At 34.9% G+C, this 20,016-nt stretch overlaps 1 protein-coding gene across 4 annotated transcripts in view; it reads left to right on the top strand.

The window, feature by feature from the left end:
* LOC123562175 (ATPase family AAA domain-containing protein 5-like) overlaps nt 1-20,016 on the top strand; it is a 47,777-nt gene that overhangs the window by 11,153 nt on the left and 16,608 nt on the right. For all 4 annotated transcript variants that reach the window (XM_053536489.1, XM_053536490.1, XM_053536488.1 and 1 more), the window contains exons 2-12: nt 1,938-2,002; nt 3,665-6,246; nt 7,908-7,974; nt 8,559-9,015; nt 9,563-9,777; nt 11,010-11,186; nt 13,859-14,009; nt 15,710-15,892; nt 16,725-16,913; nt 17,653-17,810; nt 18,249-18,369. In XM_053536489.1, the coding sequence (XP_053392464.1) occupies nt 1,970-2,002; nt 3,665-6,246; nt 7,908-7,974; nt 8,559-9,015; nt 9,563-9,777; nt 11,010-11,186; nt 13,859-14,009; nt 15,710-15,892; nt 16,725-16,913; nt 17,653-17,810; nt 18,249-18,369 (4,333 nt within the window). In that variant the 5' untranslated portion in view covers nt 1,938-1,969. The remainder of the gene's footprint in view (nt 1-1,937; nt 2,003-3,664; nt 6,247-7,907; nt 7,975-8,558; nt 9,016-9,562; nt 9,778-11,009; nt 11,187-13,858; nt 14,010-15,709; nt 15,893-16,724; nt 16,914-17,652; nt 17,811-18,248; nt 18,370-20,016) is intronic.

Raw genomic sequence — 20,016 nt, forward strand, 5'->3', positions numbered from 1 at the left:
ACTAGGTCAGTAGGTCTAAAAATAGAGAAACCTTGTGACCTGTCTAGAGGCCATACTTTTCAATGGATCTTCATGAAAATTGGTCAGAATGTTCACCTTGATGATATCTAGTTCAAATTCGAAACTGGGTCACGTGCCATCAAAAACTAGGTCATTAGGTCAGATGATAGAGAAACCTTGTGACCTCTCTAGAGGCGATATTTATCTTGGGATCTGTATGAAAGTTGGTCTGAATATTCACCTTGATGATATCTAGGTCAAGTTCAAAACTGGGTCAACTGCGGTCAAAAACTAGGTCAGTAGGTCTAAAAATAGAAAAACCTTGTGACCTCCCTAGAGGCCATATTTTTCAATGGTTCTTCATGAAAATTTGTCAGAATGTTCACCTTGATGATATCTAGGTCAAGTTCGAAACTGGGTCAACTGCGGTCAAAAACTAGGTCAGTAGGTCTAAAAATAGAAAAACCTTGTGACCTCTCTAGAGTCCATACTTTTCAATGGATCTTCATGAAAATTGGTCAGAATGTTCACTTTGATGATATCTAGTTCAAGTTCGAAACTGGGTCATGTGCCATCAAAACTAGGTCTGTAGGTCAAATAATTGGAAAACCTTGTGACCTCTCTAGAGGCGATATTTTTCATGGGATCTGTATGAAAGTTGGTCTGAATATTCATCTTGATGATATCTAGGTCAAGTTCGAAACTGGGTCAACTGCGGTCAAAAACTAGGTCAGGTAGGTCTACGTCGTCCGTGTGTCCGTGCGTAAACTTTCGCTTGTGACCACTTTAGTTTAAGATCCAGCCTTGAAATTTGGATGACATGTACAGTTTTGCATACCAATCTTTAAACTGTCTTTCAGTGACCATAAATGTGACCTACTGATCTACTTTCTAATATTTTAGCATCAGTTTGTCATTTGAAACATGTGGTTCAATATACTCAGGTGAGCGATTCAGGGTCATCATGACCCTCTTGTTAAAAAAAAATCTGAGGTATTGTTGTCACTTGATTCAAGTGTTGGTTAAAATTTTTGTTTTGGTCCACCTTTTCTCAAAAACTATAAGAGCTACAGCTTTGAAACTTTGTGCACTTGTTTATCATCATTAGGGCACTAGGTAGGCCAAGAACTATAGGTAACAGGTTTGCATTTTGTCAGAATTATGACCCTTCTTGTATTTTCTTGGATAAATTTTTTAAAATTTCATTGTTAAAATTTTTGTTTAGGTCACCTTTTCTCAAAAACTATAGTGGTAAGAGCTACAGCTTTTAAACTTTGCACACTTAACGTCATTAGATATCAGTAAGTATACCAAGAACCATAATTCTAACCTGCAGTTTGTTAGATTTATGGTCCTTTTTGTCCTTAGAAAATCTGAACTATATCTCTTTTCCTACATATTGTACAGCACTTGCAGACAAGCGATGGTGCTCTTGTATTACTATATAACTACCTTTTAAAATCGAATATTTTCAATAAAAGTAATCTTTCACCTACCTACATGTACCTACCCATCTCTTACTGGCATGGGTCGTGGGAGGGGAAACAAAGATATCTTTAAGTCTGGCCTAAAGGGCCACATAAAAGTTTACTAAAGTCTTGCATTGTTGTACAAAGATGACCATTTAGTGATAGTAAGTAGGGGCACTAATGTCCGAAAACACACATCTAGTTGATGAGACTGCCCTTTGTATATGATGTACATTTTGCGGCATTCCCTAGTGATTATTGGAAGAAATGTGGCATCCATTTACTGACAGACCTGTAGGTGTAAATATGTTTCTAGATAGACACAGAGATAGACACAAGCTGTTAAAAGTGCTAATTAGGTCTTGGATATCAGGTTCAGAAAATACATGATATATTGATAATATATATATATGTAGCTCTTTGTTTTTTAACGAATTGATGATATTTTATATTGTATTGTATTTTCAGAATGTTGTTAAGAGATCAGTGACAGTTACAACATGGAAATCCTAGAGACAGAGTCTTTGACAAAGGTAATCATTTGGATATTGTTATATGGTATTAAGGTTAAATGTGTTGAGAATTAATTCCATTAATTTAATAAAAAAATAACTTTTCTACATTTTAATTCTGCTTTTGGTATAGATAGAAAAATTATGACCTAATTTTATGAAATATCTATTTTTGAAGAATTTCATTCGTAATTGTAAATGGTAGTTTGATATTAAAAATTTTGTTTCTGGAAGAGCTTTAACAGTTTTACGTTATTAGATTTTATGCATTAATTTTGTGAAATCTTATTTATCTTATTCAATAAATTTAAAAAATCTTAAAAATGACTTTAAAGGTCTTTCAGAATTCCGTGTAACTTTACAAACTTTCTAAAAATAATAAAAAAATTAAATATTGTAAGATACTAACCTTTTAAATTTTTAGGTAATAAGATTTCATGGAAAATCTATAGCAGATTGAAGTACTTGTTCAGTCTTGGGTTGTTTTTATTGCTAATTAACATGTCATATTTACATGCAGTGTGTTTTTGGGGCTGAAATCTCGCTCCGGTCCAAATGGAAAAAGTAGACTATTATCCAATTTTAAAGTAAAAATACCCTAAAAAACACATGAAAGAAAATTTTCACAACTTTACTGGGAAATGCTGGTCTGAAAATGCATTGACATTTTTATGCCCCCGAAGGGAGGCATATAGTTTTTGAACCGTCTGTCGGTCTGTCAGTCTGTCCGCAATTTTCGTGTCCGGTCCATATCTTTGTCATCGATGGATGGATTTTCAAATAACTTGGCATGAATGTGTACCACAGTAAGACGACGTGTTGCGCGCAAGACCCAAGTCCGTAGCTCAAAGGTCAAGGTCACACTTAGACGTTAAAGGTCATTTTTCATGATAGTGCATTCGTGTCTGGTCCATATCTTTGTCATCCATGGATGCATTTTCAAATAACTTGACATGAATGTGTACCACAGTAAGACGACGTGTTGCGCGCAATACCCAGGTCCGTAGCTCAAAGGTCAAGGTCACACTTAGACGTTAAAGGTCATTTTTCATGATAGTGCATTCGTGTCCGGTCCATATCTTTGTCATCCATGGATGGATTTTCAAATAACTTGGCATGAATGTGTACCACAGTAAGACGACGTGTTGCGCGCAAGACCCAGGTCCGTAGCTCAAAGGTCAAGGTCACACTTAGACGTTAAAGGTCATATTTCATGATAGTGCATTGATGGGCGTGTCCGGTCCATATCTTTGTCATTCATGCATGGATTTTAAAATTATTGGGCATAAATGTGTACCACAGTAAGACGACGTGTCGCACGCAAGACCCAGATCCGTAGGTCAAAGGTCCTAAACTCTAACATCGGCCATAACTATTCATTCAAAGTGCCATCGGGGGCATGTGTCATCCTATGGAGACAGCTCTTGTTTTTTGTCATTTATAAGATCGTTAATAAGACTATCTTAAAATTATGACTGTTAATCATTAACTTCAGTAAACTCTAATGTGTGTTTAATGAAGAAAAAAGACCCTATTTAGAAGTTTTATAACACTTGTTTTCCAGTTGTATTTATGGCCCAGTCCCATTCCCAAATCAGTTTTCAAAAAACACTGGACTTCACTTTTTTCAGGCTAAACTAAATGAGAGATTTATAAAATATGTATACATGTATTATTTCCTAGTCTGCCAAGAAGAAAAAAGATTTCTTAGATGAGCAAGCAAGGAAGAACACCCGAAAGATTTCCGATTTCTTCAAAACTCCTGAGAAGCAAGTGGAAAAGCAGAGACAGAAAAGTCTGTTACAATTCTTTGGGAAGTCAGGCCAAGAAGATGAAGGGAGGTTAGAAGACAATGTTGTGGCAATTGTAGATGATGTAATTGTCAATGGCACTGAAGTAACTACCCCAACTAACAGCGACAAAGAAAATAATGAAGTGGTTGATGATAATGGAACCAAAACTGAAAAAGGGGAAAGTAAACCAAAGTCAAAGAAGAAACAAAGAGGTTCAGAAAGTAGTAATGATGACAGTAACACTGGACTACAACTCAAACACTCTCAAAATGACAGTGATGCTGTTGAAGCAAAAAAGGATAAGAAACGCAAAAAGAATAGAAAATCAAAGGAAAAAAGACCAGATGACAAGCTTTCAGATTCTGTAATACTTTTATCAGATTCTAGTTCAAGCAATCTACTAAGTATAGACAGCAAAGAAGAAGAAACTGAAAGCAATGACGTGCCTGGTGTTGAATCAGTGAAAGAAATTCCAAAAGTTGGTGGTAGTGGTGAGGAAGGAAAAACAAATTGTGGCCAAGTTGTAAAAGCAACAGGTGAAAATGAAGAAGTTGAGAAAATAGAAAGTGGGGAAGAATGTGAAATGGATGTTGATGATGTTGAAGCACCTTGTAAAATAGGAATGGATGACTTCACTGATAAAAAGGAGGAAATTGGGCTGAAGGATAATGAAGATAAAGTTGCTAGTGAAATATCTTCAGGTAATGCTTGTAAAGCAGGAGAAATTATAGTTACCAAAATTGAAAACAGTGATAAAATATCCGAAGCAACAAATAGTACGGAAGATACAAAAGAAAAATCTGTAGAAAAACATGTCACTATTAAGCAAGAAAAGACAAAGAAAATAAAGAAAAGTGCTGAATATAAAAAGGTGAAAAATTTGAAATCTGAATCTTCAAATGCAGTTCATAAATCTTCGAAAGAGGCTGAAGAAGAATTAGTGGAAAAGGTTGAAAATACAGTACAGAAAGAAAAACAAGGGGAACTGATGAAAACTGAGAAAAGAAAGTCGAAGAAAGGTGCATTGAAAGGAAAAGACATGCTTAACTTATTGAAAGAGATTCAGTCTGCTGAATCTGAAGACAAAAATAAAAAGAAACATAGAAAGAAGCATAAACATAACAAGACAAAAGGAAAACAGGAAAAGGAAGTTCTTGAAATTGCGGTGTCAGAAGATAATTCTGAAAAAGCAGAAATGAATACAGTAAAGAATGAAATTGTTGAAGAGAATGACAAACATTTGCTTTCTGCTGAAAGTGAACAGGATAAAACAAATATAGAAACATGTAATAAAAATGGTAAGAAAGCGACAAGGAGAAGTATTGTTAAGGTAGTTAAAAAAGATGTAAACGATGGAAGTCAGAAAGAGAGGAATATTAAAGAGGATGCTAAACAGTTGAAAAATGATAACATAAAACCTAAAAGAGGCAGACCAAAGAAAAAAGTAGTAGAAGGAGATTCTGTACCAGGTGATTCAAATCAGTTATCTTACAAAGACTTTACAGAGACTTTGGATTGTAAGAATTCACAGACGCAGGAAAAGAAGGAAGATCATGCCGAGACGAAAGAAATGTCTTACACTGAATACCTACAGTTAATGGAAAAAGCAAATGCTGGTGACAGTGTTGACTTGTGTGAATCTGACACTGAAAACATGCCTGAGTCTAGTGCTGAAAAGGATGCAGTTCCTGAAGAAAACGTTAATAGCTCTGGGAAACCTGATGAAGATATTCCTGAACTTGACTCGATCTCAGAAAAAAGTAATATTAAAAAATTCTTTACAGTAATGACTTCAACACCAGATAGAGAAAAGGTTAACAAAAAAACTGGAAAAGTACTTTCGAAAAAGACTGGAAAGGCTAAAACTTCAAAATTGACAAAACCAATTAAACTTACAAATGAAACTGAGCAAGATATGGATTGTGAAATAATAGAAAGTAAAAAGGAAGTAGAAGTTGAATTGGATGTGGAAACAATTGATGTTGAAAAAATGGTACCAGAGTCACAATCAGAAGTTATCAAAACTGATGTGCCAGATAAAAGCTTATTTTCTATAAAGAAAACTCAGGCTACTCTAAGTTTCGGCAAATCAGGTCTTACAGTTTCAAAGCCAGTAATAAATTCAGATGAAGAAGACTCAAAGGACAAAACAAATAAGAAATGTGCAACATCTGATCAAATTGAGAAACAAAGAGAATGTGAGGCAGACATGAAAAAAGCAGAAAAACCAAAACGTGGGCGAAAGTCAAGAAAAGACACTGTAGACCTAGATACAACCGACAATTCAGTGTTTGCTACACCAGAAAATGTTAAGAAAAGAAAAGCAAAGAGAAAACTTGAGGAACATGAGGAAGAGGGATCAGAATCGGCAGATAGCGGAGATAGACGAAGGTCACTTAGAAAGCGGTACAAAGTCGAGGCCTTCCAGATGGATGCAGATAAGAAGACTCCCATCAAAATTAAGCTTAAAAGGTGAGCATATATAAAGTACATTTTTAGCTGGCCTATTCAAAGAATAGTCCAAGCTATTTACTTACTCTAGTGTCTGCATCGATGTCACTCCTTTGTAGAAGTTTTGCATAAAACTAAGTAATAGCATCAAGTCCCATAACTGTGACGTGTATTTTGGCTAAATTATGCCCCAGTTTGGACTTAGAAATCCTGGTTCAAGTTTCACTTGCAAGTTACTATCTCAAAAACTAATGTAGAAACTGGATTGAAATTCCATAGATATTTTAACATTTAGAGTAACATTCCTGCTTCTGGGACAAAAATTTGAACAGTCAAGCTTTGGCTGTCTTATGGACAGCTCTTGTTCTGATTGACCAAATTTCATTTTTCGGATTTTTTTTCTGATCAAATTTAAAGTTTAATGGCTTTGTAACCATTGCTGTTTGCAGTTCAATCACATACAGATATATTTTCAGGTTAAAGGTCCAATACTAAGGAAAGTGAACATTTTAATTTCTTTTAAAAAGCACAGAAACTATTTCATTTTATTGGAAAATGAAAGTTGGTATGTAGAAATTCGAAATAAATCGCAGTATATGTACAATTATTTTTCTATGAAGTATGAAGAAAGTTAAAAAGACCTGGGGGGTCATTCTGTCGATTCATTGAAATTTCAACATAATACACATACATTTCTTTGAGTTCCAAAGACCTTCTGTAAATTTTGACCTGCCAATCTTCATTATTTAGTGTCTTGCATAGGGCTGTGGATCGTCAGACAAGTGGCGATTCGATCCGATCTGCGAGTCGGGGCTGACGATTCACAGATCGAACCACGGATCACCAACAACTTATTATGATACAAAAATGCATGCTTGTTATTTTTGTACAGTTTTCTTTATGGAATCAAAGCTTTGCAGTTCTCATAGTGCTCAGTTTAATAGTTTTGACCTATGTTTAATGTTTTGCTCATTAATTAAAGTCAGGTTTCTCGGGTGGACTTCTGTAATGTTCGGCCATTCTTGCAGATGAACGATATGACGTCGGTCGTTAATAATCACAATATTTAGTAACAGTTTTGCATTTTTTGATAAGAAAATTTTCTTTGGACAGAAATTTCGTATCTAAATTTTTATTGAATTTAATTACTTAAATGATAAATGTTTATTCACTGTTTTGACATATTCCATATTAACTTTAGTTCGAAAATAGGACCGATGCTAACTCTACCTAAGACATTTATTTACATCCGGTTTAGAATCTAAAAACTTGTAATCGTTTTAGATGACTGATGTGCAGGAAAATTCATTGAAGAAGTTTAATGTGGCTTTAATATAGTTTTATTGATAGAATTTTACAAATTGCATGTATTAATGAAAAAGATCGCGATCCAACGATCCTGACAATGACGAATATCCGTACTCGAACTTCTGGTCAAACTCGTGGATATCCGAGTACTCGGATACTCGTTACAGCCCTAGTCTTGCAGAAGTCTATGCACTGGCTATGAAAAAAATTGCCAACTCACTTTCCCTTAGTAATGGACCTTTAATATTTATGAACTCTAAAGTTGTTAAATCGCCTATCTCTGTTTGTTTGCTGGAATATTTTTAGTTATTTTTCACCTCTATGATTTTGTATAGACATTTTATTTGCATAAAAAGTGTGTTATTGTTTTCCAGGTGTCCAAAGAGTAGCAGCAGTGGTGAAGATATTGAAAAGTCTGGTTTAAATGTTAGAAAACTCAAGGTAACAGTTAATTAGATATATCAGTTTTAGTGTACTGAAGCAACAAGATTTACTTAGAATTTAACTTAAATTTATTGAATCTTGTTGCATTAATGTTTAGACTTGAGAAAAAAAAATTACCAAAAGCAAATGCTTTTATAGTCCATTAATAGATTGATTGCAAGTTATGGCTGCATGCTTTTCATGTTTATTTGTATTTAAGAAAATACTGATCTCAGCATAATACGGTTTTGACAAAGTTTTAAATGGAAGCCTTCTTAATTTGTAATTGCATACTAATTGATATCAATAATGTGCTTTCATTGCATGATAGATTTTGTTAACCACGAATCAAAAAAAAAAAGGAAAGAAAATTTGAACCGCTCCATGAGAAAACCAACATATACATTTGCAACCAGCATGGATGCAGACCAGCCTGCGCATCTACGCAGATTCGTCAGGATCTATGCTGTTCGGTTTCAAAGCCTAGTGCAATTAATGGATTCTGACCAGACTGCGCGGATGTGCAGGCTTGTCCGGATCCATGCTGGTCGCAAATGCACTATGTGGTTTTCTCAAGGTGCAGCTCATTTGTTTCCTTGTAGCCTACGGTGAAGCAAACTACGGCCCTTGCTCTGTTGGAAAAAGCCAAAAGAGGAAAGCTTAAGAAGCATAAGATGAAGAAAGACAAAGAAACATTTAGCCTGAAGAAACAGAAAGAATCGCAGAAGCAGAAAAAGGACATAAAGAAGAGAAATGAATCTAATTCATCTGAAGATTCGGTGACTCGTAGAAGTTCTAGACTAGAAGGCAGGGTTATGGCATCCATGGAAGAGGTTTCCTTGGAAAATATTGTAATTTCTTCGTCTGAGGATGAGGGAGATGGTGCAAAGAAAGTAAAGAAAAGGGGACGTCCAAAGGGGTCAAAGAAAGTAATAGGGGAGCTTCCAAAGAAAGCTACAGATACGGATATTGCGGATAATAAAAGTACACCAAAGAAAGATGGTGTGAAGAAGAAGATTGGTAGCCCATCTAAAAATAGAACACCTTCGAAGAAAACAGGTACTGTAGATGGTAACAACTTATTCTGTTTTTGTCATCATATGATGTCAAAACATTTTGTCATTTGGGACACATGAATAAAAAAGATGTTTATTTCCTTTTATAATTTTGGCAAAAACTGTTTACGAAAGTTCTGCTTTTCATTGATAGTAAAAAAAAAAAATCAGTTAAAAATGTATCAACCTTAAAGCTTAGCATTGAGAAAAGATTAGCATGCCCTGGTCATTACTAGGAAAATTTTGCTGTTTAAAGAGTAAACATTGATGAACTTGAACAGTTCCATAGAGTCAGTACATGATAATTTGTTTAAAGTGTGAAGAAAAATAGCAATGGGTAACATCAATGAAGTATTTACATATGTTTGTTATCTGCTGTTGTGGAGGAGTTGGAAATTATGGAGGGACTGGTAATAGTTTGATATGTAGGAAGATTGGTTTAGTTACAGCTGTTAATTACCACTCCAACCCAGCACATACACAGAAAATAAAATGTTAGAACCATGGCTCACCTGTACTCTGCTATTACGTTGATGTAATTTCTGTTTCAGGTATGAAACTTGCCCCAATGTTTTTAATGGGAAAGAATAAACCCGCAGAGCCATCGCCCAAGAAACCACCTCTAGATCCAGAGCTGGTGAAACAGAGACAGCAGTTCCTTATGAGCGGGGTACCAGAAGAGTTACAAAAACAGACTGCTACCAGGATTGCTTCACAAGTGGATGCTGATTATCCTCCAATACCGAAAACCAGTCATGTTCTACAGGTAAATAGTGCATTACAGTTTAATTGCCTTCTTTTTTGATGACTTGGGACTTTGAGATGATGTATAACAGCTTGCCATTTTGAATAATGTTTAGTTATCAGATAAATACCAAATGTCTCAGACAATGAAAATTCTTAGAAAGTCGTGGTTCTTGTTTTAATCTAAATAAGAATATATATTCCAATGATAAATTCTTAGTTTTTTAAAGGCAGAAAGTATTGATTCCAGATTAATAGCTGGTAAGAAAACTGTTAATATGGATGACTTTTATGCAGATGTATCATAGCACGAAATGATAGAGTCTTTGTTTGCTGCCATAAGTGTCATATGGTTAGACAGTCAGGGGTGTAACTGTTTCAAGTTATCGCAGTTTATAACCCATTTGAGTTATTGCTTATACTTTCATAACTTGTTTCAGTTATCATAAAATATTACAAAGCCCTCCTGTGCCAATTCCTTATTTTGAATGTGACTAATGCAATTATTTCCTGAATCCTTGACCTTTTATCTTTCCAGCTATGCAGTAAATTTTTTTATGCAATAGTTTTAAAGCTATAAAACTCTTAACATCCCATTATGCTTATCAGGTCATGATCAGACGAAAAGAGAATTCGATTAACCACAGTTTGCTACTAATTTCACTATAAAGGTCACTTTGTGAGAACAGCAAAAAGACTTTTTTTGAATAATTTACCTGAGTTAACTATATTTTATAACTTATACAGGTTATAAAATGCTTGAAAATGTAACTGAAATAGGTTACATAACTTAAAACAGTTACACCCCTGACTGTTAGAGGCAAAATTTAACTCAAGGAGTGTTAGCAGGGTCTAAATTTCTAAAATGGACTGGTCTGTCAATCATTTATTATTCAAAGGGGTGTTTGCTGGAAATTTACTGACTGTATAGGCAGAACCACATGCCGCCAGCAGGCTAAAGGTTAAACACTAGGAGTGGATGTGTGGGATATTCTGTTACAGGGTAAAATTCCTCAGTAAATAATAATAATAAATGATGCACAACATTGGTCTAACGTCAGAAATCTGGCTAGTGATTGTGCAAAGAGAACTAGCTGGGCTAGTTAGGTTAAATACATTTGCTTGAAATTCCAAGATTTGTCGGACCAGTATTAAATCCTTCGTGTGTTGGTAAATGTGAAAGCCCAAATGGGCAAATAACTGAAAGAAAACACAGGCATAACAGATTAGAGTGTGATATTTTTATTCTTATAGGCTCCTGCAGATCTTGTATCATCACAGACTGGAACGATTAATGTTTGGGATTTGAGCCCTGTTGAGCTGAAACTCCGCCATGTTATTATTCCCATCTCTATCCCCCCACTTGCAAGATTTACCGGAAGTCTGATAAACGGAATTGAAAATAAATCTGTTGATTTTGACAGAATGAAGGTATGTCTTTCAATATTTATCTAAGACTTAAAATATGGATTGTGATGATAAATAACATAAATTCTATCTTTAAATAGGTAAATGTCATATAGTTTTAAGATGAATTTTGCTAATATCCTTTGTACCATCTTACATTTCCTAAATTAGTGTTTTGTCAGTTTGTGAGCAACGTTGATTATGGTCAAACTGTCAAAAAGACCAAATACACGGCTACTAAACGCTAGCGCCACCACCAAATTGTGGTGATAAGGAAAAGAGCTATCGACATTTCCGTGGTGCAGCTATCGCCCGTTTCTACTTGTAAACACGTGAGTAAAATTTATATTTTATCTTGTATTTTTATTTAAAGAACTTTTTTCGAAAATCGGAGAATGTAGTTCCGTGTAATAACACTTTTACTACAGGTTGGCTGTAATTTCATTAAAATAATATGCAAATTGTGGTGTCAGGAGCTTTTCTCCCGAATCTGACGGTGGCACATTTTCATATCGGCCAGTATTCGAACACCATTCCGATAAATAGACACGCTGTAAGAACATACCTGCGCATGCAAATGGTGTAGAAATGATAAATAATTATATACGCACACACCATGAATAATAGAATTAGAGTTAGAAGAAATATACCAGGATTTTTGAAAGTGGTGGCGCTATAACTCTAGTGGTGGCGCTATACAGTAGTGGTGGCGCTGTTACGGCATTCAATAATACGAACTGCTGACGCATCCGGACCAAAACAAACACTAATATTCTCTAATTGATAATTTTCTTGCAAGGAATTATGTTATTAATGAAAGAAAAACACGATCATAGTTTATTTACCTTTATGAAACATTCTCTATCCAAGAAAAAAAAAGAACAAAATACTCACAGACCCTTGGGACTCTTGTAGTCAAAGTAAATATTTTCCTTTGTTTAAAGTGTTAATGTAGAATTATTTCTAACCTTTAAATATTGTCATTAAATACAAACGTAAGAAAATTCAGGTCAAGAAAAATAGTAGCAACACCTTTATTTCAAACAAAGATTTGTGTCCAGAAAATAAGTTGAAGATAGTGTAGAATTTATTTTTTATATTAAGATTCTGAAAGTTACTTCCCTTTGTTTTTATACGTCGTTTGCATGTCATTGTAAACAAAAGACCTTACTTTCACAATTCTTTCTGAAAAGTGAGTACAGTACATTTTCAATTCCAGAATAAATATGATTAATCAATAGAGCTTAGATGTACAATCTGAGTCCATATACATGTAGATTATTTTGCGATCATGTAAAGGTTACTACATGTAGTTTGTTGAGTAACGTAATTTGGGTATAGTGTGGGATAGGTTGATAACATCGATTATTGTAAAAAAAATTCCGTGGCTTGCAGACAGACATTTTCATATATCAAAATTAAATATATAAAAGCCACTAATCATATACAACAGCGCCACCACTACTGTATAGCGCCACCACTTGAGTGATAGCGCCACCACTTTCTAAAATAGTCGTGTTTTAACTTTTTACTGTGTTTTTCGTAATTCTTTGGTGTATGGGAATAAGTGCAATTCATTTCTACACCGTTTGCATGCACAGGTATGTTCTTACAGTGTGTCAATTCATTGGAATGGTGTTCGAATACTGGCCGATATGAAAATATGCCACTGTCAGATTCGGGAGAAAAGCTCCTGACACCACAATTTGCATATTATTTTAATGAAATTACGGCCAACCTGTAGTAAAAGTGTTATTACACGGAACTACATTCTCCGATTTTCGAAAAAAATTCTATCAATAAAAATACAAGATAAAATATAAATTTTACTCACGTGTTTACAAGTAGAAACGGGCGATAGCTGCACCACGGAAATGTCGATAGCTCTTTTCCTTATCACCACAATCTGGTGGTGGCGCTAGCGTTTAGTAGCCGTGAAATATGAACAGCCACTACTTGGATTCTGAAGACCACTGGTTCCATTTCTGATTTGGAGTACAAAATGTAGTTTTACAGTTTTATAATATAGAGTCATACCTGTGCAAAGTTCCTTCTGTGAACAAAAACCTCTTGTATCATAGCTCGGTGTTTTTTCTTAACAAATTTGGTGCAGTTAATTCGTATACTCCGAGTACAGGGTGCGGTAATAAAAGTGTGCAGGTATTTAATACCCGCATGCTAGTTACCGCACTGCACTGTTGGAAAGAAAAGTATGCCAGCATGTCTGTAACAGTAGACAGCGAAATGTATTTTATTGCTTTCTGCTCTAGCATTGGTTTATATTACCTGGGCTTTACACATTTGTAAAGCAAGGATTTTAAGTACTCACTGAACTGCTGTATATGGCAATGTGGAACGCCTACAACTACCATATATGGATGGCTACGATACAAAACAGAAAGAACATTAAAACTCTCGGGTAAACGATTTATACTCGGGGGGGCTATGCCCCCTCGTACAAATCGTTTAGCCTCGAGTTTCAATGCTCTTTCTATTACTTAGAATGTAATCAGCAATAATTTCAGTATCTTAATTCAAGCAGTTTGATTGTTTAGCCGAGATATTTACACAGATGAATCCCTTGTTTATCATTTTTCTATTCTTATGCATGTTTCAGCATTGCTGAAGTGTGGTTTTGTTATCACACAGAACTTTCAGGTTTTATAATCAAGCTGCACTTTATTTCATTGTTCTAGAATTTCAAGCTTCATGCGCCAATACCAGATGATATGATTGAGTTGTGCCAGAAAGAAATTGCTTGTTTCAACTCCACATATCCAGTTACCTCAATGTATAAAGCTTTGAAGGAAATGAAGACTGAAACTGAAAAACCTCCCCCTAAGTCAGGTAAATATCAGAAACCTTACCTAAAGTAGGACAGATCAACATATGAGTATGTGGGTAAGTATTCAGGGCTTTTTTCCCCTATAAATATACCTCCGGTAAAAGGAGGCAGTCCCAAAACAAAAAAGTATGTTTTCAGATTTTGATGTAACTTGGCATAAATGTTCGCTACCATGAGACGGATTGTTGTTTGCAAGAACCAGGTCCCTAGGTCTAAGGTCAAGGTCACACTTAGGGGTCAAATGCCAGTTTCAAGAATGACTTTTGCCGGAGCATTTCTTCTTCATGCATGTAGGGATTTTGATGTAACTTGGTACAAATGTTCACCACTATGAGGCATCCTTGTTTTTAGAATTATGTCCCCTTGTTGTTACTGTAAATAGCTTATATTGTAACTTGTTTATTACAGGCCGTAGGGAAAAATCGAGACCAGTTTTCTGTGGTACAACATGCGTTACATCCAATTTTTAGGTGTATTTTGACCTATCTCTACGTGGTAAAGAGTTTTATGTGGACTTGTATAAAAAATTATTTTTTTTTTTTTTTTTTTTACTATAAATAACTTACCTTTTTGATAATTGGCCAAAAATGCTATATGAAAACAACTATAGGTTTTTTTTTTATATACAAATTTTAATCCAGGTGTTTTGTTATTGCATATTGTATATATAGTACAATATTGTTTATACATTATTGACAGACTGGTATCAGTTCATTATGTTATACTGCAGTAGAGAAAATTGGGTGCCTTCCGGTAGGGGACTTTGTATTGCATGGCAATACTTTATTCACTTGTTGCTTATACCTTACTGTAACTTTACATTAACATTGTCTAGCATACAAACAAAGTATGTACAGGGGCTGGGCCCATTATACCCAAGGTCAAGGTCACCAAGGTGTTATACTTGGTTATTTTTAAGGTTAAAGTTTTTCGGCAACCTTTGTTTTTCTGTCATATCTTTGTTACCATTGCTTATATATTACTGTAAGTTCACATAAGCAATGTTCAGCATACAAACAAAATATTTGCAGGGACTGGGCCCAGTATACCCAAGGTAAAGGTCACAAAGTTGTTATACTTGGAATTATTGTCATGTTAAAATTTTTGGAAAGCTTCGTTTATAGGCATATCTTTGGTACTTTAAAAGATAATGGGTTGAAATTAAAAAAAATTCTTTATAATCATCATCTGCATGTGTGGTTACAAACCCCATAACTCTAATTTTATTTTTGACAGAATTATGCCCCTTTGTACTTAAAAGTTTTTTTGCAGTCTTCGCTTTCTGGATATAACTTTAATGCAATATAAGATAAAGACTTGAAACTTAAAATGTATCTTTATCATCATCATCTGCATGTGTGGTAACAATCCCCGTAACTCTGATTTGTATTTTTGACCAAATTATGCCCCTTTCATACTTAAATTTTTTAACAAACTTTGTTTTCTGGACATAACTTGGGTACTATATAAGATAATGACTTGAAACTCAAAATATATCTTTACCATCATCATCTGCATGTGTGGTAACAATCCCAATAACTCTAATTTGTGTTCTTGACAGAATTATGCCCCTTGATGTATCTTCCTTTTAAAATAGAGGTCTCCTATTGTGACATATATTCATTTTACTGTCAAATCACCGAATAGTGGAGCGCGCTGTCTTACGGACAGCTCTTGTTTTATATTGCTCTTCCATATTTAGAGTCGATGTTGAAGACAGACATGAAAGGTATACTGGATGGTTGTACAGATATGATGGTCATTGATGAGGGGGATGAAGATCAAGGGAAGAAAAAGAAGAAGAAAAGCCTGAAATTACAGAAGAAAGAAAAGACGGAGGAAAAGGTTGAAGAACCCAAAGTGGAAGATAAACCTAAAGTTACTGGTAAATTAAATCTTTTTATTGTGTGACTAACATCAAAATGTGGATGTTTTTAAACTGTGAAATTACTTCATTTTGTGGGCATAAAATTTCATGGTTTTTGCCGAAACACAGTGTCACGAGGATATGAATTTGTTGAATTCAACTTTTGAAGATAGAATGAATGAAAACACAAAATCAGCAAAAATTAGTTTCTCATGAATATTATAATTTCACAGTAACCTGTTTATACAGTAGGATAAAAACGCCTGCTTTACTGTCTCATAAGGAAAACATTCTAATGACCTATCGAGATGTCAGGGAGTTGTATCCCAGGCGAATCTATTGTTTTCCATTAACTTAGATAATTCTGTTTCAACATAAGAATTCCTGTCAAGTTTTGAATGAGAGTTTACATTATTATGCAAAGAGTAGTTTTAAGGTGGCAAAATAAGAATGTACTTATATAAAAAAAAATACCATTAATTTTCTTGTTAGTTTAAAATTTAAAAGAAAACAGGGAAAAGTTTTAGATGTTCCATGAAAAAGGATCTCTTTAAATATATTAAAAGGCATAACTGTACTGTAGATGAGGTAAGGATGAGGCAAGAAGTCAGATTTTATTAACAATTTTTTTCACAAGTTTCAGCTGGGTCCTCCTACACCATGAAAGACTGGAAAGTCGCCATATGGCCTATAATTGTGTCTGTGTGACTTTAAACCCAACAAAAAAACAAAAACAAAGTAGGAATTTTACTTTTTCAATGGGATTAAATTTTGACTGAATCAAGAAATCTATGAAAATTAGTCCCTCATATAAATTATTGATTTCACATTAATAGTCTTGTTTTACTAGGTTCGAGTCTATTGTGGACAGAGAAGTATTGTCCTGCGAAGACAGCTGAAGTGTTGGGTAACTCTGGCGTAATGAAGAAGTTGAAGACTTGGTTGACAGAGTGGAAACATGTACTAGACAGGGAAGCCAGAAAGGCTAGAAAATTACTAATGAAGAAAAATAAAGGGAAGCAATTGCCAAGTAAAAAAGGTATGTAAAGTGCATAAAAGATGTTTAAAAAATTATTAGTATTTTGATGACATTTAGACCATAGCTTAATTGTCATATGATTAAGGTTGGCCGGTGTTTTCTGAAGGTGTGAATTCCCACGGGTCTTACTAGTAATTCCCGTCCAGTGAAATACTCCTCAAATTTCACAAAATTGGAAAGTTATGATTGGTTATATTGGTCATGGTATGATTTTCATTTGAGCACACTTTATATGACAATCTTATATGATAAAATTGCCCTTTATTTCAACACATAACTACTTTTGAAACATTTTCAGTATCTTCAGACACTTTACAGGCATAAAAAATTTGTATCAAAGAAATACAAAGCTTGAGCGGATTTGGGTTTTTTACCCAGGGCTTTTTCATATGGCTCAGTGGGAGGGAACTTGTCATTTCAAATGGGTAAATTCACCATCGTCAGTTTTGGGAAAAAGGCATTTTAACTAAGCATGGCTTTTTTCCTCCTTTAACATAAGTCTTTAAGAGTTAGAGGAAATTAAATGGCTTTCCAGCTTGAAATTGACTTGCGTTACATTAGGGTGAAAAGCCCTGTTACTAAACACGTGATGGAATCATCCATGTAGAGTAGATATATTTTTACTCAGAATGGGCAAATATGACAGAATATTTGTCAGCAAGTCAGTATTACTGTCCTGACAGTACCTTAAAAGAGCTTTGTATTCTTGATTTTCACCTTTGAAGTATTGTATTTGTAGATGCTGATGATTTATGGGATGATGACAGTGATTTTGACATGGACAGTGAGGATAGTGATGATGATGATTCTCTTTGTAACACTATGCTCTTGTCAGGGCCTCATGGATGTGGCAAGACAAGCTCTGTATATGCATTGGCCCTGGAATTAGGATTTAAGGTATTTATGTAACAGCTAAATGGGTCTTTCTCCAGCAGTAAGGCTAGAAAGTCATTAAATGGCCATAGCTATCAGTGTAACAATAAAACAAACAGTTGAGTCCTTTGTTACCAACAAAATGTACGCAGGTTTCACAAGGAAGAGAAATACTTTGTCTATGTCTATTGTTGTTCTAGCAGAAAATTGGTAACAGTTTTCCAGTCTGTGTTGCATGTTTGATCGATTTCATAAGGGTTAACCTGAACATTTTCTGACTTCAAGATAGACTAAATAAATGTAAACTGCTAAACTTGGGCTGAACTGAAAGTATTTATAAAGGAATGGTTCATTTCTGTGGTTTCTTGAAATCATTTGCCAGTAGAATGATGAAGAAACTTTGTTGGAAAGAAAGAAAAAAAAATGATAGGAAATTTTAGTAACTCAGTATTTACTCCACAGGTACATGAGGTGAATGCCTCGTCATGTAGAAGTGGGAAACAGATTCTGTCACAGCTACAAGAAGCTACACAGTCACACCAAGTATCTAGTCAAGGGAATCATACACCTAGGAAAAATACAGGTACTTAGATAATTCTTCGATTTTTCGAAAAATCATTTCAATAGTTTTTGCCAGGGCTTCGGAAATTTGCCGGTTTGTCGGTTTTGGACCGATTTTTGACTTTTCAGACCGATTCGTGAAGTGAAAAAACGAAAAAAATCGGTCCTGTAAAAATGGAGAAAAGTATAAATTTCGGTCTGAAATCTCAATACACGATCACCTGCCAAGCAGAAAATTGTTGGTCGCACCCTAAGATAATCAATAAACGTGTCAAACGGTCTGATTGTCACCTTGATAATCGGTCCGTAATTAGCATGTGACGCAATCAGTGCTCGCGCGGCACATACTTTAATGTTTGCAGACAGCCGACTGCAGTGTATTAAACATTTTTGACTGGTTTCCAAATGTTTCTGACTGGATCCAAATCCTTTCGACGGGGATCCACTTCTTTTATTTAGAATCCGGCGGATGGTTTATTTCAAAAGGCTGTTTCATCACGGGTAAAAAACAAATGGTCACTGCATTTAATGAGACATCACACGGGAAACCGATATAAATAATTTTTATAATTACTTGATTTGTAAAAATTACATGATACATTTGTTGGGGCTCCAGTTGAAACAAGTGCAGAAAATCGTCTTTGCAACCCGACTGTACAAAAAAAAAAAAAGAAAAAAAATGGACTGACAAACACGAATGATAACTCATAAAGAAAACCGGAGTGGCGCTGTTTATCAAATCGGTCTTTTAAAAAATGTTTCAAAACGAAATTTTGTTTACATAAGAAGAGAACATATAACTTAATAAAATATAGTTGCTTATTGAAGTACAACGCCAGTGAAATGAAATATCCGTGGCCCACCCGTGTGACAAAATGGTACTACACATGCGGGAAATTCGATCTCAGCGTTCACATAACGTACACATTCAGTCCGCGGCAGAGTATTCCTAAAATACTGAGGATGTATAGCAGAGAATATGTGTCGTGTAATTCAGTTTGACGCATTGTATTTTATAAAATTCCGTCAAAGAATGAGGAAACATGACAAATTATCTGCCGTGTATACGGTACCGAAGTCACGTGAGTTGGCTTTAAGACTAGTTAGGTACACGGTGTATGCCTCGGTAATTTTATCCTTGCAAGTATTCTCGGAAAAACATCAAAATTTAAACAAAGTAACGGTCACACATAACACTGAATAACTGTCTTCATTGTATGGTAACTCGCGTTGACCGGTAACTCAGTTTTAATGCATGACATGCTTATTATCACGTTTTTACAAATATGGTATATTGGTAATGCGGTGGGTGGGGTAGCGCCGATGTCAGGATTTTCGTTTCGGACCGATTGAGTTCTCAAAATTTCCGGAGCCCTGGTTTTTGCAGCTTTTATATTTATAAAATATGGATGATGTTCAAAAATGAATTAAGTTACACTATTAAAAAATATGAAAGAATCTGTTCATACATTCTCAACCAGTGAGTCTGTCTGCAGATGACTGAGAATGCTTGCCTGAAAGTAATTAAGATACAATGTTGTTGTTTTTTTTGCATAAAATCTATAAGGAATTTGCTAGCAGTAGCATCTTTTTTGTAGATTTGGAAAAAGACAAGTCCTGGCAAATGGTGCAGTCAGATGGTTATTTGCATTGATCTCTATTCAGCCAG

The sequence above is a fragment of the Mercenaria mercenaria genome, chromosome 2 (assembly GCF_021730395.1).
Source record: "Mercenaria mercenaria strain notata chromosome 2, MADL_Memer_1, whole genome shotgun sequence".
NCBI classification, from domain to species: Eukaryota; Metazoa; Mollusca; class Bivalvia; order Venerida; family Veneridae; genus Mercenaria; species Mercenaria mercenaria.